Source organism: Hypanus sabinus, chromosome 6 (assembly GCF_030144855.1).
Source record: "Hypanus sabinus isolate sHypSab1 chromosome 6, sHypSab1.hap1, whole genome shotgun sequence".
Taxonomy (NCBI): Eukaryota; Metazoa; Chordata; class Chondrichthyes; order Myliobatiformes; family Dasyatidae; genus Hypanus; species Hypanus sabinus.
In genome coordinates this window covers 80916787-80943258 of record NC_082711.1, presented here as the reverse complement: position 1 = coordinate 80943258, position 26472 = coordinate 80916787, and the positions used below count along the sequence as shown (strand labels likewise).

At 45.6% G+C, this 26472-nt stretch overlaps 1 protein-coding gene across 1 annotated transcript in view; it reads right to left on the bottom strand.

Annotated features, from left to right (window-relative positions):
- The window catches only part of tmem245 (transmembrane protein 245), a 118838-nt gene extending 92925 nt beyond the window's left edge, over positions 1-25913 (bottom strand). The window contains exons 1-2 of the mRNA XM_059972482.1: positions 25336-25913; positions 1525-1642 (exon numbers count right to left, since the gene is read on the bottom strand). Coding sequence (XP_059828465.1) covers positions 1525-1642; positions 25336-25896 — 679 coding nt within the window. The 5' untranslated portion in view covers positions 25897-25913. The remainder of the gene's footprint in view (positions 1-1524; positions 1643-25335) is intronic.
- Positions 25914-26472: the final 559 nt, after the last annotated feature.

Below are 26472 nucleotides of genomic sequence, written 5' to 3'. Positions count from 1 at the left end.
CACATCTCGTGCTCCACCGTGTTACTCCCCACTGCGATGCACAGCCTCCTCTTCCCTCATATCGCCGCACAGTCACTGGTGACCGTCGCCAGTTGAACTGCCATCGTTGTCCACCCAGGTGGGGATGGCTGGTCTGTGTTGGGGAGGACACCAGGATGGATGATGGTGATGGCGCTGGTTGGACCCATCTCACGGACTCCTCCTCGTCAGAGTCCTCCTCCACCTCGGTGACACAAGCCCAGGCACGCTGCATGCAGGGCGATGCTGGAACATTTTGGGGGGGGGGGGGGGGCTAAGATCGCTTCTGCTCTCTCTGCCTCGGCCAGCACCTCATCCAGCGATGATGGCGGCATCAGGCGAACATGCTGCCAAAGGCGCTCTGGCATCAGCACCTTTACAAAGGCGAGAAGGGCAAGCTATTCCTGGGCCACAGGAGGAACTCGGGGTACCAGGGAACTCAAGCACAAAGGTTGAGAACTGCTGCTAGTGCCCCCAAGTTTTCTCCCATATGGTGCCATCTGCTGCACAGTTCTTCCCTCATTGTTTCCGCCCACGGCCTCTGCTCAAAACTCCGCTCCAGTGCCATTACGAGCGCCCGGTAGTCACATGGCTCCACCAGCGTTATGTCGAGGAGGGTTTGCATGGCATTTCCCTCCAGAGCCAGGGCAAGGTGCACCACTGTCTCGGTGGGGCTCCACCTGTTTGTCTTGGGACCAAGTTTGACTTGCTCCAGGCGGCTGGTACCATCGTATCTGGTGGAGCTTCAGGGTAGACCTTGAGGCACAAATTATCGAGGCCCTTTGATCTTCCTGTTGCTCCGGTGGCGTCTGCCAGAGTGCCCATCCTGCTGTGGCTATGGCATCTTGGGTTCCCTGGTGTGGGTTGCTACGGAGGTGAGTGATGTGCTCCGCTCTGTCCCCGGGTTGGGGAGCCTGGCTACACTCGCTCTGTTGTGGCTCCCTGAGAAGGTACGATGCTCGGTTCCCAGGTTCTCCCTCCGGGTCCCGTCTTCACCAGCCTTGCCCGTGGACGAGGGGGAGGCATACTGCTCAGTCCCTCCTCTGATTCCCTGGGTCGGAAGGCACTCTAACCGCCGTTGGAGCTCTTCACACTCGTCTTCGAACTGTTCAATCTCACATCCCACTCCTGACACCAATGTAGCGAGCATTTGGTCCATAATGACAGACGAAGAAGCTCTTACACTCAACAACAGTTTCATTGTGATAAACACAAAACAGATGGGGTACCATAACCCGGAGAGTGAACCCAACCAGTCTCACACCGATGGGGGAGGTGACCATCACACACCCCAGTTATAGTTAGGGTGACCCACAAATACACAAGCAAATAACTGTATAACCCAAACTAAAATGTAACAATACATGAACTGGAACTTCATAATCACATAAAAGCATTTTAACACAAGAACAGTAAACAGTGCTGGTCATTAGAAATTCAGGGGCAGGCTGTCAACCATGCCCCCTGCCCAGAACGTCACAGTATTTTTAAAGAAAGGTTTCTTACCTAGGTAAAAGAGAAGCACTGTCCAAACTGGAACAGAGATTGTTTTAAGAAAACGCTCTGTTTTTGTATTCCACTTAAATGAAACTGCCAATACATATCCAACAACAAGAGTCCAGACCTGTATCAAATGAAAATAATTGTTATAAATATTTTGATAATATCAGAGGTATTTCAGTTCAGGACAATCAAAAACAATATTGTAGCACCATGAAAATTCTATTTTTTTTTAAAGAACTTACTGGATTTGGAATATTTTTGACATTAAGAGTTAGATACATTTTTGCCAAAAGGTTATTGGTTACAAATAATGGAGACGGCCTCCTGGAAAAAAATTATGAATTATCAATATAAATGATCAATTATCATCAAGTTTTAATCATATGAAATCTTTATCAAAATATCTTCCAACATATGGCTACAGCTGAGATAACCAAGCAAGCATCCATAATTTTGAGTTGTATGTAATAGCTGTTTATCCTTTAGATATACTCAGGATGACTGCAGTCTTTTTCTCAGGGTTGTGGAATTGAGGACTAGAAGGCATAGGTTTAAAGTGAGAGTAATTTACCACCAAAGGGTGGTTTGTGTATGGAACAAGCTGCTGGAGGAACCAGTTGAGGTAAGTACACTAACAACACTTTAAAGGCACTTGGACAGGTACATAGATAGGATGAACAGTACAGCACAAGAACAGGTCCTTTAGCACATGACATCTGTACCAACCATAATATCAAAATAAACTAATCTCATCTCTCTGAACGTGTTCCATATCCCTCCATTCTTGGTATGTTTGTGTAACTGTCTAAATACTGTGGCGACCTACTTTCTGCGCAGGCGAACTGGCTCACAAATAGCCAGCACGCGGGGAGAGACTTTGGTAATGCACCTCTGATGTCATTTCCACCCGGAGAGGGCGGGCGCAAGGGATTAAATGCCAGCGCCGCGAAGTTTGAATAAACTAGTCTCAAAATGACTTACCGACTACGTGTCATTATTTCAGCGCTGTGTGTAGCACATCGCTACGTTGGTGACCCCAATGGTCCAAACGGGATTTGGACCAAAGATGACCGACTCTTCATCTGTTCACGCAGTTTTGCTAAAACTGCCGACTTTCTGGACGCTGCGACCACGCGTGTGGTTTAGCCAAGCAGAAGCCCAGTTCCAGATTCGGCAGATATCTCTGATTCCACGCGTTACTATCATGTGGTGAGCGCCCTTGACCAGGAGACGGCCGCCCAGGTTGCGGATTTCATACAGTTGCCCCCAGAAGAAGGCAAATATGAAGCGTTCAAAGCACTGCTCATTGGGAGCTTTGGCCTCTTGCGGCATGAGCGTGGTGCCCGCCTGCTTCACCTGGACAGTTTGGGAGACAGGCTGCCGTCAGCATTGATGAACGAGATGCTGGCCCTGGCTGACGGACACAAGCCCTGCCTCATGTTTGAGCAGGTGTTCCTAGAGCAGCTGCCCGAGGACATACATCTGCTGCTGGCTGACGCAGATTTCAGTGACCCCCGGAAGGTGGCGGCCCGGGCAGACATGTTGTGGAAAGCCAAGAGGCAGAGCATGGTGTCCATCGGTCAGATTACCAGACCACACGCCTAGCAGCAGACCAGACCAGGCCCGGCAGGGGGTGCACACAACACAGAGGCAGGAGTGAGGAGGGCAGTGAACAGTGCTGTTTTTACCACCAGCAGTGGGGCACAGAAGCTCGCTGTTGTCGCCCGCCCTGCAAAGGCCAGGGCCAGGAGCCGCTAATGACTATGGCCGCCGGCCACCAGGACAGCCTCTTGTACGTTTGGGACAAACAGTCGGGACACCGCTTCTTGGTGGACACCGGAGTGGAAATCAGTGTCTTGCCCCTGAGGGGGTACGACACCCACAACAGGAAGCCAGGACCCATCCTGAGGGCTGCAAACAGCAGCACGATATGGACCTACGGCACCCGCACAGTGCAGCTGCAGTTTGGCGCCAGCCGGTTCACGTGGGACTTCACACTGGCTGCTGTGGCCCAACCACTTCTGGGGGCGGACTTCTTGCGAGCTCACAGCCTGCTGGTCGACTTGCAAGGGAAAAGACTGGTACATGCCGAGATTTTCCAGACGTTCTCCCTGGGTGAAGCCAAGTTGTCGGCCCCACAGCTGGACTCCATCATGCTGTCAGACAACAAATTCACCAGAATCCTGGCGGACTTTCCATCGATTCTGGCACCGCAGTTCACGGCAGCCATGCCCAGACATGGGGTACAGAACCACATTCCGACCCAGGGACCATCCCTCTATGCCCGCGCACGAAGGCCCCCCCCGGAAAAGTTCCGCCTGGTGAAGGAAGAGTTCAAGAGGATGGAGGAATTGGGGATCGTACGGAGGTCCGACAGCCCATGGGCCTCCCCCTGCACATGGTGCCCAAAGCAGCCGGAGGTTGGAGACCATGTGGCGACTACCGCAGACTGAACGAGGCTACAACTCCAGACCACTACCCCGTGCTGCACATACAGGACTTTGCAGCAAACCTGCACAGGGCAAGAATATTTTCCAAAGTAGACCTCATCCAGGGATACCATCAAATCCTGGTGCACCCGGAAAACATTCCCAAAACAGCACTCATCACCCCATTCGGCCTGTTTGAGTTCCTCCGAATGCCGTTCGGCAGGAAGAATGCTACACAGACACTCTAGCGGCTAATGGGTGCAGTGGGACGCGGCCTGGACTTTGCGTTCATCTACTTGGACGACATCCTTATAGCCAGCAGTAGTCACCAGGAGCATCTGTCCCACCTCCGCCAGCTCTACTCCCGCCTGAGTGATTTCGGCCTCACAATCAACCCGGCCAAATGCCAGTTCGATCTCGATACCATTGACTTCCTGGACCACAGGATTACCAAAGGTGGGGCAACACCTCTGCCCGCCAAGGCCAAAGGCCTGCAGGAGTTTGTCGGTATGGTGAACTTCTACCACCGTTTACTCCCCTCAGCAGCCCGTATCATGCACCCTTTGTACACCCTGGTGTCGGGTAAAGGCAAGGGCATTACTTAGGATGAGGAGGCCGCAGTAGCTTTTGTTAAAGCCAAGGAAGCCTTGGCAGATGCCGCGATGCTGGTGCCCCCCAGAACAGACATTCTGACCGCCCTCACGGTGGACGCATCTGACACAGCAGTCGGTGGGGCGCTGGAGCAGCTCATTGAGGGGCGCTGGCAATCCCTGGCATTCTTCAGCAAGCACGTACAACCACCCGAACTCAAGTACAGTGCTTTCGACCGGGAGCTGTTGGCACTTTATCTGGCAATCCGGCATTTCAGGTACTTCTTAGAAGGCAGGCCGTTCACCGCGTTCACGGACCACAAACCATTGACCTTTGCGTTTATGAAGGTGTCCAATCCCTGGTCAGCTCACCAGCAGCGACATCTGTCCTACATCTCCGAGAATACAATGGACATCCAGCATGTCTTGGGAAAGGACGACGTCGTGGCAGACGCACTCTCCAGACCAGCTGTCCAGGCCCTGTCCCTGAGGGTGGACTATGCAGCACTGGCGGAGGCGCAGCAGGCAGACGACGAGATGCCGAGCTACAGGACCACAGTCTCGGGTTTGCAGTTGCAGGACTTTCTTGTAGGCCCAGGTGAGAGGACCCTCCTGTGCGACGTGGCTACCGGCCAACTTCGCCTCATCGTCCTGGCAGCCTGGTGGCAGCAAGTTTTCCATACACGGTTTGGTGCACCCATCTATCAGGACAACCGTCTGGCTGGTCTCCAGCCAGTTCGCGTGGCACGGACTTCGCAAGCAGGTCAGTGAATGGGCCAGAACATGCATGCAGAACCAAACAGTCAAGGTGCAGCGGCACACTAAAGCCCCGCTGCAGCAGTTTGAACCCACCCACCGGTGGTTCGACCACATTCATGTGGATATCGTGGGCCCCCTACCAGTGTCCCAAGGAGCGCAGTACCTCCTATGGTAGACCGGTTCACGAGGTGGCCAGAGGCGGTCCTGCTCACTGACACATCTGCCGATTCCTGCACCCGAGCACTGATTGCAACCTGGGTAGCATGTTTCGGGGTACCAGCCCACATTACCTCCAACAGAGGTACCCAGTTCACCGCCAGCCTGTTGGGAACGCAGCTACACCACACTACTACCTACCACCCACAGTCAAACGGACTAATGGAATGCTTCCACCGTCACTTGAAGTCGGCTCTCATAGCCCGCCTGAGAGGACCTAACTGGGTGGACGAGCTTCCCTGGGTCCTGATTGGAATTCGCACAGTGCCCAAAGAGGATCTGCACACCTCGTCGGCCGAGTTGGTGTATGGCACACCCCTGGCCATCCCAGGGGAGTTCATACCAGCCCCAAGGGGGCAAAAGGAAGAACCCGCAGCAGTCCTGGACAGACTACACGAAAGGCTTGGCAACCTGGCCCCCGTACCGACTTCACAGCATGGACGGACCCCGACCCATGTACCCAAAGACCTGCAAGACTGTAAGTTTGTGTTTGTATGAAGGGGCAGACACCGGGCACCGCTACTGCGGCCGTACGAGGGGCCGTTCAAGGTGATCAACAACAACAGGTCCACATACGTTCTGGACATTGGGGGTAAGAGGAGGTTTTCACGGTGGACCGACTCAAACCAGCCCACGTGGACTTGGCGCAGCCGGTCGAGTTTCAGGCACTGCGGCGCAGAGGCAGACCTCCCAAACAGAGGCTGATCCAGACTGTGGACATTGGGGGGTGTATCGCTGGTTCGGGGGGGGGGGTGGGGATTATGTGGTGACCCACTTTCTGTGCAGGCGAACTGACTCACAAATAGCCAGCGCACGGGGAGAGACTTTGAATATGCACCTTTGACGTCATTTCTGGCCTGGAGAGAGTGGGCGCTACAGATTAAATGCCAGTGCCGCAAAGTTTGAATAAACTAGTCTTGAAACGACTTACCGACTGCGTGTTGTCTCTAGCTCTGTACGTAGTACATCGCTACAATACCTCTTTAATATCTAAGGACCAAAATGGACAGATCATTGACATGAAATCTTAACTCTCTCTACTGAAACCATCTTACCTGCTGACTATTTCCAACAGCTACAAAAAGCAACTATTTTAGATTTAAGATTGATTGATTTTTCCTAACCACGTTACTTAGATATGGGAAAGTAGCAAGATATGAAGTGCATCATACTGTAGATCTGTCAAAATATTGGTGAACGATGGACAAAACTCAGTCACCTGGCATACCGGACTTCATTTTCCTATGTAGGAAATTTCATCAATAGGGTAAGTGACAAAGCAGAGTCCACAACATGATCAATGGAAAACTGCATTAAGTAGACAGGCCAAATGCCTGGTATTGTTCCATTTCTAATCATAACTTATATCTTTGATAGCTTTTCATGTATACATTTTTCACAAAGATCATTTTGACTGAGACTTAGTTTGAAAATTACTTGCACACTGTTGCCCTGTTTGTTTGCTTGTTGTTCGTCTCCGCATCTGTGACGCATCAGGCGGCAACCTTACCATTTCTTTAGCATTTGTCTTTTTTTACGAGTCCAAGTTGCTAGCTCAATGCTCAAGCCAGAATGGATGGCAAGTGTGCAAGTAGCTGTCCGGATTCAAATCTGGGACCACTTAACTCGAAGTCCAGTGCAGATGCCGGTACACCACCAGCCAGCTTGCCTGAATATTAATTCCCTATTTTAAAAAGTTTATGTAAAATCTCAGTTTTGTTCTGCTTAGACGAATCTTTATTGCGTGAGAATATAGTACAAGCTGGAAACACAACACATGACAAACACAAGGAAATCTGCAGATGCTGGAAATTCAAGCAACACACACAAAATGCTGGTGGAACGTAGCAGGCCAGGCAGCATCTATGGAAAATAGTAAACAGTCATCGTTTTGGGCCGAGACCATTCATCGGGACAGGAAAAAAAATGAGAAATCAGAGCAAGAAAGTGGGGGGAGGGGTAGGGAGATGAGGAAGAAATACAAGGTAGTTGTCGTCGTCGCGGCTATCTCTCGAGGTCGAGAATGATGGTCTTCATTTCGTTTCCACAGAGTGAAGACGCCTCTGCATGTATTTGTTTAACGTGTACTTGATATTGCACTCCAAGAAGCACAAGATACGTCACAAATCAACCGATTCCAATGGCATGGAAAACACGACGATTGGAGCTGATGGATTTGTTGCAGTCTTCATCCGCCTTCACAGCCACTAAGTTCGAAGTAACTTTGTCCGCTTGTTCCACCACTGAGGTCTTGGTTGGATTGTTCTTTGTCAGGGACCTCGCCCTTGACCTTACCGCCATGGGTGAACCTACCAGGAGCGTAGCTCCAGACGGCATCGCTCTCAGGATCTTAGGACCACACAAGCTTCTCCACCGTGACAAGGTGACAATCCACGGAGAAGACAAGGTAGTGGGTGATAAATGAAACTGGGAGGGGGAGGTGAAGTAAAGAGCTGAAAAGCTGATACATGAAAGAGATAAAGGGTTGGAGAAGGGGAAATCTAATAGGATAGGGTACAAAACAATGAAAAAAAGGAAAGGGCAAAGGATACCAGAGGGAGGTGGTGGGCAGGTAAAGAGATAAGGTGAGAGAGGGAAACAGAAATGGGAATGGTGGGGAGGGGGAAGAGCAGGGCAACAGGATCCCACCACCAAGCACATCTTTACCTCCCTCTGCACTTTCCGCAGGGATCGCTCCTTGTGCGACTCTCTTGTCCATTCATCCCTCCCAACCGATTTCTCTCCTGGTACTTATCCTTGCACGTGGAACAAGTGCCATACCTCCCCCTGCACCTCCTCCCTCACAATCATTCAGGGCCCCAAAGAGTTCTTCCAGCTGAGGCAACACTGCACCTGTGAGTCTATTGTGATCATTACTGTATCCAGCGCTCCCCGTATGAACTCCTGTATAGTGGTGAGACCTGATGCAGATTGGGAGACCGTTTCGCCAAGCATCTATGTTCCGTCTGCCAGAAATAGCAGGATCTCCTGGTGGGCACTCACTACAATTCTACTTCCCATTCTGATATGTCAGTCCATGGTGGTTTGAGGAGCAACACCTTGTGTCTCCAACACCTTGGATGGTATGAACACTGATTTCTTGAACTTCCAGGGTCTTGACCCAAAATGTCGACTGTTTACCCTTCTACATAGATGCCTCCTGGCCTATTGAGTCCCTCCAGCATTTTGTGGGTGTTGCTTGGATTTCCAGCACCTGCATATTTTCTCGTCTTTGTAATATTTTTAAACTGCTTTTGTTTTACCAGGAAGAAAATAACTAGATGTGTTCACAATAAGCATTTGTTGAAAATCAACTGACATCACTCAAAGATAGTTTCATGTCTGTTGTTCAGATAATGAGATTCTGGCACTGTACAAGCAAGTCTGTATTCACGCCCCACAATCTTACTGCCGCAAGGTTTGTGCACGCTGCCTCTGCCTCCCAGAATCCTCTCGGAGACTGCAGAATGCTGAAATGACCAAATGATTTCTGAACTGCAAATCACAGGCTCCAACAGTTCCAGAATCACATTCAAGACAAAAAAAGACATAAAATAAATGAAATATATAGTTTCATGATCTGCCTAGAAGATGCCAACTGAAGGAGTGTTGTACACAGTCACCAGCTTGACCAGAAGTCATCTATTGTACCAGTGCTCAAGAAGAGCGAGATCTTCTTCCTCAATTATTACTGCCAGGTAGCACAGTTGCAAGAAAAAATTCGTGAACCCTTGTATTTAATAACTGGTAGAGCCTCATTCAGCAGCAATAAACTCCACCAAACATTTCCTGTAGCTGCAGATCAGACTTGCACAACAGTGAGGAGGAATTTTAGACTATTCCTCCACACAAAACTCTTTAATTTCATCAATATTTCTGGAATACCTTGCATGAACAGCCCTCTTCAGGTCAAGTCACAGAATCTCAATTGGGTTAATGTTTGGACTCTAACTTTGGCCATTCCAAAACACCAAGTTTCTTCTTTCTTTTAAAACCATTCTGCTGTTGATTTACTCATGTTTCAGATCATTGCTTTGTTGCAGCATCTAACTTCTACTGAGCTTCAGGTGACAGACCACTACTCTGGCATTCTCCTGTAAAATGTCTTGACACAATTTTGAATTCATCGTTCCCTCATTGATTGCAAACTGTCCAGGCCCCGAGGCAGCAAAGCAGCCCCAAACCATGATGCTACTTCCACTATACTTGGAATGAGGTTTTGAAGTTGGCAAACAGTGCCCTTTTCCCTCCAAGCATAGCAGCATGCATTTCTGCCAAAAAATTTCAACTTTTGTCTCATCCATCCACAGAACATTATGGAACATTGAGGTGGTCTTTTGGAAACTTGAAATGTGCAGCAATGTTTTTATTCGAGAGCAGTCGTTTCCTCCATGGTGTCCTTCCACGAACACCATTCTTGTTCAGTGCTTCTCTTCTAGTGGACACATGAACAGAGACTTTAGCAAGTTCTAGAGATTTCTGCCACTCTTTTGTGTTTCACCCCCTTCAGCATTGCGTATTGTGCTCTTGGTGTGATCTTTGCAAGACATCCACTCTGAGGGAGAGCAGCAACAGGACTGAATTTCTTCCATTTGTAGACAATTTCTCTTACTGTGGACTGATAAAACACTCAGGTCTTTAGAAATGCTTCTGCAGCCTTTTCCAGCTTCATTTATCTCTACAATTCTTCTTCTAAGGTCCTTTGGAAGCTGTATTGATTGAGGCATGGTGCATATAAACAGATCTTTCTTGAGCAGGCTGTCACAAACATTGTGTCTTTTTTAATAGGGCAGGGCACCTCTGTAACACAAACCTCCAATCTCATCTCAATGATTGGAACACTTGACTCCAAATAGTTTTTGTAGAAGGCTCCATCGGTTCACATACCTTTTTGAACCTAAACTGTGATTGCTTAAATGGTGTACTCAGTACTGACGAGATGTAGTACAATTGTTTGTGTGTTATTAGTTTAGTCAGATTGCGTTTGTCCATTATTGTGACTTAAGACGAAGATCAGACCATATTTTATGAGTAATTAATGCAGGAAACCAGTTAATTGCAAAGGGTTCACAAACTTTTTCTTGTAACTGATGATCGACTATAATCAAGTGTTTCAAGAGGTTTGTTATGGCATGATTCAGCTCCTCTGCATCAGAGATGACCTAGATCTACACCAATTTGCCTACCACCACAAGGTCAAAAGCAGATGCGATTTCTCTGGCTCTCACTCTGCTCTGGGCCATGAGGAAATCAGAAACTCATACAACAGGCTGCTGTTCATTGATTAGAGGTCAGCACTGACACAATCATCCCATCCAAACTCATCAAGTTTTGAGAACAGGGCTATGGTATCTCCTTTTGTAACTAGATGTTTGAGTTCCTTATCAGCAGACTTCAATCAGTGAACATTGATAACATCTCCTCTTTGCTGATCATCAATACAGGTGAACTCAAGGCAGTGTGCTTAGCCCCCTGCTCTATTCTCTACACACACAACTGTGTGACTATACACAGCTTCAATGGCATCTTCAACTTTGTTGATGACACTACTGTTGTTGGATTCAGGAATCAGCTGTTTGTCCACTAGCAAGACTATCCTGATGACAAAAGAGATATCTTTCTAGTTAGTACAAATGGATGTCTCCTTTCTTGAAGACTATCATCATTGTGGCATCTCTTAAAGTCTACAGGTGGATAATAAGACTGTGAATTTGTGATTTAGGTTCTTCATTGTCAAATTTTAGAGTTTCAGTGGGGATACCATTTGTGCACAAAGGCTTGTTTATTAAATATGGCCTTATGGATTTCTTGTTGGTCAAGAATTGTGGCAAGGCTGAACTGAATAGGTTGCTATGGGACAAAGTATGCCAACATCAGTAATACTCAAGTTCAGAGTGCATTTTGTATTTGATGTTGGCTGCTTCTTTCTTTGGCTGGTAGGTGGCCTTGACAGTCACAACATACACAAATTCTTCACAGGAAGTTGTTAAATATACTGTGTTTTTTTCCATCTATCATCTGTTCTTCAGATTGTGGGTTTTCTGTCTGAACTTTCTTTCACATTCCTGTAGATTTCTAAAAATTTATTTGGGAGAAACAGAAAATAATAAAGAACAAGTTTCAGAATATCTACTCAAAGAAACAAGTTGCTGTTGAATAATCTTTTTCCCAGGACTGAAATGTTAAATACTAGAGGGCATGCACTTAACGTGAGAAAGGAGATGTGTTCAAAGCAGATGTGAGGGATAAGTTTCTTTTTTAAAAAAACACAGAGAGTAATGGGTGCCTAAAATGCTCTGTCAGGGTTAGTGGTGGAGTAAAATCCAATAGAGGCTCAAGAGGCCCCTGGAAAGGCATGTGATTGTGCAGAGAATGGAGGAATAATGACGTTGTGTAAGAGAAGGTATTAGTTAGGTACTTACATAGTATGGCACAACATCATGGGCCAATAGGTCTGTTCCTGCACTGTACTATGCAATACTGAAAAATAAGGTAAACCTCCCATAATAAGTACAGCTAAACAATTCAATTTAGTTTACAGTATTAAAATGCAACTGAAAATGAGCAAACAAATAGCATTTGTACCAATATGAGTCTGACAGTCAATGCAGATTTGGAAGACCAAAGAGCTTGCTTCCATGCTGTCTGACTCTACTCAAGTCAAGTTTATTATCATATGCACACGTATGGTGAGATACAGGTACAGTGAAAAACTTGCATGCTGCAGTATCACACCACACAGAACTTATACAAGAAAGTGAAGAAATACATTGTACAAGTACGACATAACTGAGGTAGGATTAGGTCTGTTCAGAACCTTGTAGGGAAACAGTTGTTCCTGAACCTGCTGATGGAGGAGGAGTTTTGGCTCCTGTAACTCTAGCCCAATGGCAGCAGTGGGAAGAGGGCATGGCTCAGATGGTAGGCATCCTTGATGATAAATGTCACCTTCTTCTGACAGTGCATAATTTAAATACTTTCAATGCTGGGAGACTCTGACCATTACTTTGTGCAACATCTTGAATTAGAACTGCCATCCCAAACTATGTTACAAACTGTCCAGAAACTTTTGACAGTATATTTGTAGAAGTTTGTTAGGAGTATTTGGTACATACCATATCTCCTTGCTTTTATAAAGCAGAGGCACTGGTGGACCTTTTTCAGGATTACATCTATGTACTGGGCCCAAGACAGGTCAGAGATGTCAGTGGCCAGGAATTTGAAGCTGCTAACTCTCTCTGCCTCCAACCCACCAATGAAAGCTGTCAAGTGGCCTCTCTCGACTTCCCCTTTCTGAAGTCAAGGATCTGAAGTCTTGGTTTTGTTGATGTTCAGCAAAAGGATGTTACTGTAGCACCATTCAACCAAGTGAACTATCTCACTCCTGTACACTGACTCATCACTACCCATGACTCAAAGAGGTTCATTGGTAAACTTGCAGATAGTATTGGAGCTGTGAATGAAAAGAGAGTAGAAGGGGCGCTAAGCATGCAGCCTGGAAGTGCACCTACGTGAATGTCAGTGATCCAGTTACAAATGAAGGTATAGAGGGCCAGGGCAAGTTTGGTGGTGATAGGTTTGCAGGGGATCATTGCGCTGGATGCTGAGTTGTAGTCAATAAATAACAGTGCAACACATAAAAAACTTGACTAATTTCTCAGTTTCTTATTTTCCCAATATAATTGATCCCATTGCAATTTGTAGGGAACCCACATCAACTTTAGTTGACATTTTGCATTTTATGTACCTTTAAGAGGACTTAACAGTCCGTGCGAGTGTCTCTCACTAAACTCTTCTCATATTCTAGTTTATCTTTCCTTATCATGTAATGAACCTACTCACCCAATTACACACACACACACACAAACAGGATTCCAGTTAATACATAGGGACCAGTATATCTTGGCCCAATTAAGTGGCTGTCCCAATTCGCTGAAGTTTCATGGAAATAGTTAAGAAGGTATGGGAAGACAAATAACCATTTAACTGAGTAAGAAATTATGTATTTAAATAAAATTCAAAACAAATTAAAACACTACAAATATTACTACAACTCTATAAAACTTTGGTTGTATTGGTTCCTAATAGTTATTGATGAAACAATTCATCCAGTTTTTTGTTGTCCTGTTCTTTTGATTGAGTGTAAATGAACAAAATCAGGAGAGACATCTAGAGCAGATAATGGACTGCCTCAAGTTCATTCAAGTTTTTCAAGTGCTTTCAAGTTCACTTTCATTATCATTCATCCATACATGAATATAGCCAAACAAAACGTACATAGTACAAGGCATACACAGCACATTCAAATTTGGGTAAACAAACATATGTTCATGGAAAAATAAGCATATATATAGCCCAAGTCCTTGAGTGACATGCCTCGTCTCTTGGACTGCAGCAGCAGGCAAGCCAGCAGCTTGAGGCCTAGTCTTTGCTAGAACTGATTCCACGCAGCTCTCCTACCATCTGCTTCACCAACAAATAAGGGAAATGGGTTTGTGGCTTCTTACATTATCAAAGTCCAACAGAAACCTGCGATTGCAAGAGAAAACTTCAAGACAATCACCCGCTGTTACTCTGCATGCTGCCTTTGTGCACCAACTCCAATACCTTCAAAGCCTTCTTGTAGCAGGCAGCAACATGGTCTGCACTCAGTCCAACTCCTCTGCTCACAAGCAGCTCGCTGATGGGGTAGATCTGCAATACCCGAAGTTCAAGTCCAGCGTTATCTTGTGAACATAAAGATGACATTAAAAAAGACAGATACACCTTTGGTTAGCCAGGACGTCACAGTATCCAGGTGCACCGTCATCTTGCCAGAAGCGCTGATAATTGCATCTTCTAAATATTCACTTTCACTGTAACACTGAAGACTCAGGCAAGAAATGAATGCATCTTAGCATGCCAGCCTTAAACCTCTAATCTTGCTGGCAACGTCGACAAACTTGGGTGTGCTTCAAGAGAACCCAGCAGAAACTATAAATACCTTGGCACCCTGGCAGTAGGGGAGAAGCAGCAAAATTTTCAGGGATGGTGTCAGCAAGCACTAGTTCACAAAAAAATCATGTAAAGCCTGCAAATCTTGTCAATAATCATGAGAATTGATTGGAAATTATGAGATGGAAATGGACAGAATTTGCTTCTAGTGAGGGCCACTGGCCATGTTATCCTCACCACAGATGAAATATGGATACATGTCAGCTCTGGCAGGGTCTGCAGGCTATTACTTCCTACATGGTGAAACCGAACCAGATGAGCTCAACACGCTTATGCATACTTTGAAAGAGAGAAGTTCCCTTTGAAAAGTAACTACATGTGTGAATTTCCGCAACATCTGATGATTCTACAGCCTCTGGCTTGAACATCAGAACATTTTTCAGGAGAGTGAACTCTTGCAAGACAGCAGGCCTTGATGATGTAACTGGTAGGGCACAGAAAATCTGTGCCAACCAACTGGTGGGAGTTTTCAAGGATATCTTTAATCTTTCACTGCTGCATTTAGAGGTTCCCACCTGCCTTAAAAGGAAACCAGTCTTATTAGTGCACAAGAACAGCAAGGTACAGTGACTTAACACTATCACCCAGTTGCACTCACATCTACCGTTATGAAGTGCTTTGAGAGATTGGACATGGCCAGAATCAACTCCTGCCTAAGCAAAGACCTGGACCCGCTGTAATGTGCCTATCAATAGGTCTACAGCTGACGCAGTATCACTGACTCTCCTTCGGCCTTGGATCAACTGAACAACAGCAATACCTACATCAGGCTGCTGTTTATTGATCAGTGATCAGTGATCAGCACCATCATACCCTCAGTATTAACCAACAAGCTTTAGAATCTGGGTCTCTGTACCTGAGCGACTGGATCCTTGACTTCCTCACCGGGAGACTACAGTTTGTACAGATTGAAATTAACGTCTCCTTCTTGCTGACAGTCAACACCAGTGCACCTCATGGTTGCATGCTAATTCTATATACACCCTTGACTATGTGGCTTGGTACAGCTCAAATGCCATCTATAAATTTGCTGATGATACAACTATTATTCGCAGAATCTCAGATTGCGACAAGGAAGTGTGCAGCAGTGAAATAGATCAGTTGGTTGAGTGATGTTGCAACAACAATCTTATATTCAACTTCAGTAACACCAAGGAACTGATTGTGGGCTTCAGGAATGGGAGGTCCTCATTGAGGGATCAGCAATGGAAGGGATCTTCAAGTCTGAATGAATACACTACAGTTGTCACTGACTTCCAAGAGCTGTGGGTTTTCGGGCTATTACTTTTTAAAAAGTGAAATCTAACATCATGAATGGATGTGATGCTTCACTCCCAGATGAGCTCAGTGCCTTTTACGCATGCTTTGAAAGGAGAATACAACTACACCTGTCCACTAGCTTTCAGTGATCCACTAGTAAACCCAAATCCGTCGGTACTGCACACTTGCAGTCTCTCTCCATTTGGATAATAATGTTTATTTGTTCTCTTCTCATAGTGCCTAAGTTCAAACTTTCCACATTAAACTCCATTTGCTAATCTTTTGTCCATTCACTCAGTCCAATTATATCCTGTTGCAGAATCACACAATCTTTACTACAATAAACCCTTCCACCTATTTTTGTATAGCCAGCAAATTTAGAAACATAGTATGCTCTTCCATCCTCCCAGTCATTCATACAAGTACAGCACAATTGCAGGCCAACAACTAATCACAGCCACACTCCACTAGTTACCTTCTTCCAGTCCATAAAAGAACCAATTTAATATATCTCTTTTTGCCATTATCTTCTTCTAGCACTTCATCAAATACCTTTGGATACCTAAATATATACACCTACAGGATTCCCTCTATCAACTCTCCCTCAACGGATACAAGGAAAGTTGCCAAACTTGATTTATCTTTCATAAAATCATGTTGCTCAGGCTCAATTACATTCAACTTTCCTAAATGATCAGCTATTTCAAAGTTCAAAGAAAATTTATTATCAAAGTACATTAGCTAGCACCATATACTTACTTTTACTTGCAGGCATACTCAATAAATCCAACAGCCATAACAGAATCAATGAAAGACTGCATCAATTGGGCATTCAACGAGTGTGCAAAAGACAACAAACTGTACAAATAAAAGGAAGAAATAATAATTTATAAAAATGTGTATAAGATGATGAGGGGCATTGATCATGTAGAATAGCCAGAGACTTTTCCCATGGCTGAAACGGCTGACATGAGGGGGCAGTGTTTTAAGGTGCTTGGAAGTAGGTACAAGGGAGATGTCAGAGGCAATGTGTTTTTTTTAAACACAGAGAGTGGCGGGTGTACGGAATGCACTGCCAGCGACAGTGGTAGAAGTGGATACAATAGGGTCTTTCAAGAGCCTCTCAGATAGATACATGGAACTTAGAAAAATAGAGGGCCACGTGCTAGGGAAATTCTAGGCAGTTTCTAGAGTATTTTACATGGTCAGCACAACATTGTGGCCTGAAGGGCCTGTAATCTGCTGTAGTTTTCTATGTTCTAATAATAATAATAATAATAATAATAAGCAATAAATATCAAGAACCTGAGATGAAGAGTCCTTGAAAATGAGTCCACAGGTTGTGGGAACAATTCAAGGATGGGGCAATCAGAATCAGAATCAGGTTTATTATCACCGGCAAGTTACATGAAATTTGTTAACTTAGCAGCAGCAGTTCAATGCAATACGTAATCTAGCAGCGAAAAATAAAATAAAAATAATAATCCCTGAAGGTGTCCTGTAGGCTAGTACCCAAGAAGATGCTGACAAGATTTACAACCCTCTGCAGCTTCTTTCAGTCTTGTGCCGTGGCCCCTCCCTACCAGATAGTGATGCAGCCTGTCCGAATGCTCTCCACGGTACAACTATAGAAGTTTTTGAGTGTATTTGTTGACACACCAAATCTCTTCAAACTCCTGATAAAGTATGGCACTGTCTTTATAACTACATTGATATGTTGGGGTCAGGTTAGATCCTCAGAGATCTTGACACCCAGAAACTTGAAACTGCTCACTCTTCCCACTTCTGATCCCTCTGTGAGGATTGGTATGTGTTCCTTTGTCTTACCCTTCCTGAAGTCCACAGTCAGCTCTTTTGTCTTAATGATGTTGAGTGCCAGGTTGTTGCTGTGACTCCATTAGTTGGCATATCTCACTCCTATATGCCCTCTCGTCTCCATCTGAGATTCTACCAACAATGGTTGTATCATCAGCAAATTTATAGATGGTATTTGTGCTATACCTAGCCATACAATCATGGGTATAGAGAGAGTAGAGCAGTGGGCTAAGCACACCCCTGAGGTGTGCCAGTGCTGATCATCAACGAGGAGGATATGTTATCACCAATCCGCAAAGATTGTGGTCTTCCAGTTAGGAAGTTGAGGATCCAATCACAGAGGGAGGTACAGAGGTCCGGGTTCTGCAACTTCTCAATCAGTATTGTGGGAATGATGATATTAAATGCTGAGCTATAGTCGATGAACAGCTGATGTAGGTATCTGTGCTATCCAGGTGGTCTAAAGCTGTGCAGAGAGCCATTGAGATTGCGTCTGCCATTGACCTATTGCGACGATAGGCAAATTGCAATGGGTCCAGGTCCTTGCTGAGGCAGGAGTTCAGTCTAGTCATGACCAACTTCTCAAAGCATTTCATCACTGTCAATGTGAGTGCTACTGGGCAATAGTCATTAAGGCAGCCCACATTATTCTTCTTAGGCACTGGTATAATTGTTGCCTTTTTGAAGCAAGTGGGAACTTCCGCCCATAACAGTGAAATTTGAAAATGTCTTTGAGTACTCCCACTAGTTGGTTGGCACAGGTTTTCAAAGCCTTACCAGGTACGCCATCGGGACATTCCGCCTTGCGAAGGTTCACTCTCTTTAAGGACAGCCTAACGTTGGCTTCTGAGACAGAGATCACACGGTCATCAGGTGCATCAGGGATCTTCACAGCTGTAGCCGTGTTCTCCCTTTCAAAGTGTGCACAGAAGGCATTGAGTTCATCTGGTAGTGAAGCATCGCTGCCATTCATGCTATTAGGTTTTGCTTTTGTACAAAGTAATATCTTGCATACCCTGCCAGAGTTGCCATGCGTCCAATGTCGCCTCCAACCTTGTTTGAAATTGTCTCTTCACCCTTAAAATAGCCCTCCTCAAATCATACCTGGTTTTCTGGTCTAGGCCTGGGTCGCCAGACTTGAATGCCACAGATCTAGCCTTCAACAGACAATGTACATCCAGGTTCATCCACGGCTTTTGGTTTGGGAATGTATAGTAAGTCTTTGTGGCCACACACTCATCCACACAGGTTTTAATGAAGTAACAACTGCAGCATACTCATCCAGGTTCGAAGATAAATCCCTGAACACAGTCCAGTCCACCGATTCAAAGCAGTCCTGTATGCACTCCTGTGCTTCCCTTGTCCATAATTTTTTGGTCCTCACTGTTGGTCACTGTTCAGTCTCTGCCTATACTCAGGGAGCAGAAGTACAGCTGGGTGATCAGACTTCCCGAAGTGAGGGTGTGAAATAGTGAGGGTGTGAAATACACCACCATTCTTGATGGTGGTGTAACAATAATCCACTGTGTTGTTTCCTCTGGTATTGCAAGTGATCTGATGGTAGTTGCTTACTGATTTTTTTCAGCCTGATCTGGTTAAAATCTCCCAAAACGATGGTGAAAGTATTAAGGTGCGCTGTTTCCTGCATGTTGATCCCATTGCTCAGATCATCTAAAGCCTGCATGACATTCACCTGAGGTGGAATGTAAACTGCTACCAGAAAACTCCTGTGGTAGGTAAAAAAGAAAGCGCTTTACTGCTAAATATTCCAGGTCTGGTGAGAAGAACTGGGATAGCATTTATATGTTTGTACACCAAGAAGAGTTGGTCATGAGGCATACTCCTTCACCTCTGCTTTTGAGAGACTCTATAGATCTCTCCTGATAGTGTATAGTAAACCCATCAATCAGAATCTCTGCATCCGGTACAGAAGGGCTTAACCACGGTCCCATGAAACAAAGGACATACACTGAGTCCTAATGTCCCTCTGGTTCAGCACCCTAGCTCTGAGATCATCGATTTTAGTCATCAGAGACTGCATGTTCACCAGCAAGATAGTCCAGAAAGGGAGTTTAAAACCCCGTTTCTTTAAATGCACTTGTAACCCCGGTCTACACCTGTGCTTCCTCCGAGGTGTCCTACATCGATGTTGTTTCTGTCAGCAAGTGAAGTTAATCCCTTACGTTCCACAGTTTGATGGTTAAAGGGTAATAACAACTTTTTCTGAACCTGGTGTTGTGAGTCCTGAGGCTCCTGGACCTTCCTCATGATGGCAGCAATGAGAATTTAGCATGACCTGGGTGGAAAGGGCCCCAAATGATGGATGCTGCTTCCCTGCAACAACACTTTGTGTAGATGTGTTCAATGGAAGGGAGGGCTTTATTCATGATGGACTAGGCTGCATCCACTACTTTTTGTAAGATTTTTTGTTCAAGGGCATTGGTGCTTCATACTAGGCTGTGATGTAGCCAGTCTATACACTCTCACCACACATCTATAGAAGTTTTTCGAAGTTTTAGATGTTACGCTAAATCTTTGTAAACTTTTTGCTCTTTGATTATTGACACTAGCACCTTGTCAATAATAGCTGTTAAGCTAACTGGCCTGTAGTTACTTGCCTTCTGCCTTTCTCCTTTTTTGGTCATAGAAATCATTCCATTGCCCGTTAGTTTCCAGTCATTTTCTTTCAAGTTGTTTCCAGTACAGGCAGTCCCCGGGTTACATACGAGTTCTGTTCCTGAGTCTGTCTTTAAGTCGGATTTGTACGTACGTCGGAACAAGTACAGCCGGTATTATTTAGCGTCAGTTAGTCAAACGTTTGTCTTAGTATATGGTATATATTTTACCTTTCTATGTATATAAAACACTTAAGAAACGTATGTATTCCAATAATTAAACCACTGCATTGCTTAGTAATAATTGTAGCTTTCATGAGGCAGGGCCTTTCACAGGCTCCATTATTCTCACTTTTATCTTTTATCCTTTAAAATTGTTCCGATCGTTGACTGACTGTAGCCTAACGCTTTTCCAATGACCGATGGCGTTTCACCTCTTTCCAAACGCTTTATTATTTCCACTTTATTTTCAATCGCGATCGCTTCCCGTCAATGGAACAGAAACACGGCGGGCGGCAGGTCCAGACCTCCGCCAGCTCCTGAGGTCCACTGGGTCCTAAGGACCACCGCACTGAATTCCCCAGGTCCTAAGGACGATCGCTCTGACACAGATTAAATGGGACAAGTAATGGGTATTTGATCCTCCACAATATTCCGCGTGGGAATTTAAACCGGAGGTGGCAATGCTGTGTTTTTTTTACGAGGTCGAGTTGCAAGCTTGACATCAACCTGGCACGGATGGTATGGGATTCACTGGATTGACATCAAACTGGCGCGCTTGGGCGGGAGCGGTCTGTCTTGAGGCCAGCGCTGATTTCACTATGCCACCAGCCAACCAGAACCGGGGGGGGGGCAGGTCAAGGTGACTCTTGTTAAGAAAAATTTAAGCGAAATACAAAGTTACACACTGAACACTGTGTCAACGGCAATGACTTAAAATGGCGGATGGCGTCGCGATCTGACTTAAAATGGCAGATGGTGTTCTCCTTCCTCGGTTCCTAAGTACGAGTTGTCCGTAAGTCGGACGTTTGTAACTCGGGGATTACCTGTACAGGCATTCCTATATTCTCAAATTCGCCAGACTTCTTCAGTGTTTTTGTGCAATATCTAGTACAGAGTTTTGTGCTACTAGCTGAAGGACGGTGTGGAAGAAAATTTCAAAAATAGGATTAAATGAGCTGTGTCTATTGCTAAGCTTTGTGTACTTGAGAAAATCCAGTGTTTTTCCAATTAAATTTTTAAATCTGCATAACTAAGATTATAGTTCTGGCCAAAATCCCTCACTAAAGTGATAACACAGCTGCACTAATGAGATGAGTGTAGACAGAAAATAAAAAAAAGAAAAAAGATTATGAATTAACACCTTTGTTTTACTAAGGTCACGCATGCTTGCTACAAGATAGAAAGCAACGCTTTTCACTTGTATTTCAGAGCTCCAAATGTGTGGGCTCTCCTTGGAAGTCTGGTATCCAGCTTTATTTTAAAAATTCTCTGACAACGATCTGGTGGTAATTGTCAGATTTCCTGGCCCATGCTGCTGTGTCCCCATCAATGCTGGAGATGTTGACTCAGGAGAGCACACTGACTTCAGTTTACTGAAACTGCTGGAGTGATTTTGAGGAAAAGTCAATGGTGATATTTCTTGTGTTTTCTAGTTGTCTAGGACCACAAAGGCTTTTGTATCAGCTCGAGGTCTTGGTCTTTACTCTTTACTCAGCCAAAGGATTTGCTGCTGAACTGATGTTGATGGCAAATTTTATCTTCCTTGAGTACCTGTCTTATTGAGATGTGGCTCCCAAAATATGGTAAGCTGGAAACACAAGAAAATCAGCAGATGCTGTAAATTCAAGCAACACACACAAAATGCTGGTGGAACACAGCAGGCCAGGCAGCATCTATAGGACGAAGCACAGTCGACGTTTCGGGCTGAAACCCTTTGTCAGGACTAATGGAAAAAAGAGATAGAAAGAGATTTGAAAGTGGGGGGGGGGGGGGAAGGGAGAGACCCGAAATGATAGAAGACTGGAGGGGGAGGGATGAAGCTAAGAGCTGGGAAGTTAATTGACAAAAGGGATACAAGGGTAGAGAAGGGGGAGTATCACAGGATAGAAGGCCTTGGAAGAAAGAAAGGGGGAGGGGTGCACCAGAGGAAGATGGAGAACAGGCAAGAGGTTATTGTGAGAGGGAAAGAGAGAATTTTTTTTTAAATTAAAAATTAGGGATGGGGTAAGAAGGGGAGGAGGGGCATTAACGGAAGTAAGAGAAATCAATGTTCATGCCATCAGGTTGGAGGCTACCCAGACGGAATAGAAGGTGCTGTTCCTCCAACCTGAGTGTGGCTTCATTTTGACAGTAGAGGAGGCCATGGATTGACATATTGGAATGGGAATGGGATGTGGAATTAAAATGTGTGGCCACTGGGAGATACTGCTCCCTCTGGCGGACAGAGCATAGGTGTTCAGCGAAATGGTCTCCCAATCTGCATCGGGTCTCACCAATACATAGAAGACCACACCGGGAGCACCAGACACAGTATATCACACCAGCTGACTCACAGGTGAAGTCTGTGAAGGACACATCTGGAAGGACTGTCTGGTGGTGAGGGCGGAAGTGTAAGGGCAGGTGTAGCACTTGTTCTGCTTACAAGGATAAGTGCCAGGAGGGAGGTCGGGGGGGGGGGGGGGAAATGAATGGACAAGGGAGTCATGTAGGGAGCGATCCCTGTGGAAAGCAGAAGGGGTGGAGGGAAATATGTGCTTGGTGGTTGGATCCCTTTGGAGATGATGGAAGTTATGGAGAATTATATGTTAGACATGGACACTGGTGGGGTGGTAGGTGAGAGCAGATGTGTGTGAAATGGGTGAGATGCATTTGAGGGCAGAGTTAATGGTGGAGGAAGGGAAGCCCCTTTCTTTAAAAAAGGAAGATATCTCCTTCATCCTGGAATGAAACGATTCATTCTGAGAGTAGATGCAGCAGAGGGAGAGGAATTGAGAGAAGGGGATAGCATTTTTGCAAGAGACAGGTTTTGAATAGTCCAGGTAGCTGTGAGAGTCCGTGGGCTTCAGTAGATAAGCTGTCTCCAGAGATAGAGACAGAGAGATCAAGGAAGGGGAGGGAGGTGTTGGAAATGGACCAGGTAAATTTGAGGGCAGGGTGGAAGTTGGAGGCAAAGTTGATGAAGTCAACGAGCTCAGCATGCGTACTGGAAGCAGCACCAATGCAGTCATCAATGCAGCAAAGGAAAAGAGGGGGATGGATACCAGTAAAGGCTTGTTTGTCACTGGCAAACTGAAGCAAGTGAGAGACTTGCTGTTCCACATAGCCAACAAAAAGACCGGCACAGCCCCGACCCATACGGGTGCCCATGGCTGTGCCTTTGGTTTGGAGGAAGTGGAAGAAGCCAAAGGAAAAAGAGTAAAGACCAATTCCGCTAGATGGATGAGAGTGGTGGTACAGGGGAACTGGTTAGGTCTGGAATCCAAAAAGAAACTGAGAGCTTTGAGACCTTCCTGGTGGGGGATGGAGGTATATAGGGACTGGACATCATGGTGAAAATAAGACGATGGGGGCCAGGGAACTTGAAATCATTGAAAAAATCCAGAGCATGAGAAGTGTCACGAACATAGGTGGGAAGGGATTGAACAAGAGGGGAATAAAACAGTGTCGAGGTATGCAGAAATGAGTTGGGGGGGGGCGGGAGCAAGCGGAAAGAATGGGTCTACCTTGACAGGCAGGTTTGTGGATCTTGGGTAGAAGGTAGAAACAAGAAGTGTGGAGTGTGGTAAGCTGGACCTCACTTTCTAGAGGTGGAGCCATAAAGCAGAATCTTTATCTGCTGATGCTTAGCTTAAAGCTAATTCTCTCACTTGCTTCAGTTTGTCAATGGTGACTTTAAGCGCTGGGCCAACGGACATGTCCATAAGCAATCTACATGTTACAACTTACTGCCTGAAGCTGGGACCATTCATGGTGTGCTGGGGATCTTTGCAGTCTGTCATTCATATCAATATATAAGGATTTTACAACTTTTCCCCATTTCCTGCATCCAATGAATTTGCTCTAATATTGCAATTTTCACACAGAAGATACTAGAAATTATTTTCCCTAAATGAAGCTTGCCCTCTACTGTCTTATTAACAAATAACCCTTCTTACTGTCACCCCATTTTCTTCCAGCTCAAGTGAGAATAAGAATCCCCTGAGCCTCACTTACCATCTCACCAACCAATTAAATCAATAGACAATAGGTGCAGAAGTAGACCATTCGGCCCCTCGAGTCTGCACCGCCATTCTGAGATCATGGCTGATCATTCACTATCAATACCCAGTCCCTGCCTTGTCCCCATATCCCTTGATTCCCCTATCCATCAGATATCTATCTAGCTCCTTCTTGAAAGCATCCAGAGAATTGGCCTCCACCATCTTCCGAGGCAGTGCATTCCACACCTCCACAACTCTCTGGGAGAAGAAGTTCTTCCTCAACTCTGTTTTAAATAACTGACCTCTTATTCACAATCCATGCCCTCTGGTACTGGACTCTCCCAACATCTGGAACATATTTCCTGCCTCAATCCTATCAAATCCTTTAATTATCTTAAACGTTTCAATCAGATCCCCTCTCAATCTCCTCAATTCCAGTGTGTACAAGCCCAATCTCTCCAATCCCTCTGCGTAAGACAGCCCTGCCATCCCAGGAATCAACCTAGTGAATCTACGCTGCACTTCCTCAATTGCCAGAATGTCCTTCCTCAAACCTGGAGACCAAAACTGTACACAATATTCCAGGTGTGGTCTCACCAGGGCCCTGTACAAATGCAAAAGGACATCCTTGCTCTCGTACTCAATTCCCCTTGTAATAAAGGCCAACATTCCGTTTGCCCTCTTCACTGCCTGTTGCACTTGCTTATTCACCTTCATTGACTGATGAACTAGGTAATTCATTACCCTTTGCAATTACTACATCTTTACAAGATCCAACAGGCACAATCTGATTCCCGAAGTCGATCAAATAAAACTTCAAAACAGCAAATGTGCACTATTCAAATCATTTTAGCAGCAACGACAGCTCTTCGGTTAAAATAATTTGTAATACTCATATAACATGCTTGACGAAATCAGTCTTCTTCCAACTTACCCACAATGTACTAAAATACTCCAGCCCCAAGGAGATTAACCGGCCGGTGTCAGTGAGCAGCAATCGCAGTCCGACCCAGGTGCTGAAGCAGTAGAGGAGAGAGAAAACAGGCGCACCCATGGCTAACATAAGCAGTATTTTGCGGTTCAGCAATACTTGATTGCCCAACGTTTCCACCCCTTGGTTGACGAAGGAAATAGGCAGCATGAGGGTGCCCAAGACGATAGGCGTGTGGGAATCCTGCAGGCCATCCAGCCACTTCCTTACCAGGTTAGTGAGAGTGGTCTTGAAGGGATGTAGGAAGGTACCACAAAGTACGGCCCAGAGTAGCGGCCGCAGAAACGCCTCCAGGATAAAATAAACCAGCACGGCTGCACCGCAAGAGATGGCCACAAATATCAACGCGCCCGTGTTATAAAAAGCCTGCTTAATGTTCTTATCGAACCTGAGCGGCAGCAACTGCTGCACTCCTTGCTGGACGCAGTCGGTGAAGAGACTGACACTCGAGGACCTGACGAGCAGAGGTTTATCCTCCGATGCCGCCGTCTCCTCCTCCGCCATGTTTGCTTTTGCTTAGTAACAGCAGGCGGGTGGCAAGGCATGCCGAGAGTTGTAGTTCACTGGCTTCCCGGAACAGTGAAAGAGTAGGCAAAATGAGAACTACAATTCCCGGAAGAGCATGCGATCAAAGTCGTTTAGCCTTGGATGAACTTTTGGTTGAGGACTAGAATAAAAAAATGTGGGAACAACTGGTAGGTCAGGGATCATCTCTGGAAGGTTAACGTGCCCACTTACAGTCGGGTTTTCATTGTCCATTCAAGATCGCGAGGCTCTTTATCAGCATTTATGAAGAAATATATATTTAGGTACGTTTAGCCTGCTAATATCACTATAATTAAATTGACACTAATGTGGTTGAGATGTGTAACATTTGGCGATTAGTCTGTAAAAGTTCCTCCGATAGCCTCGGTTAATTGAAGATATAAAATGTGGAAGGCACAAGGAATTGCTCCAGAACTTGGCAAACGAAGATTGAATTTAAGTTATAAACCATACAGCCTGAACTCTAGCGATGCCCGAAATCAAACTCAACTTCCATTTCCCGCTAGGTCAGTTTCTCAGAACACATTATTTAAG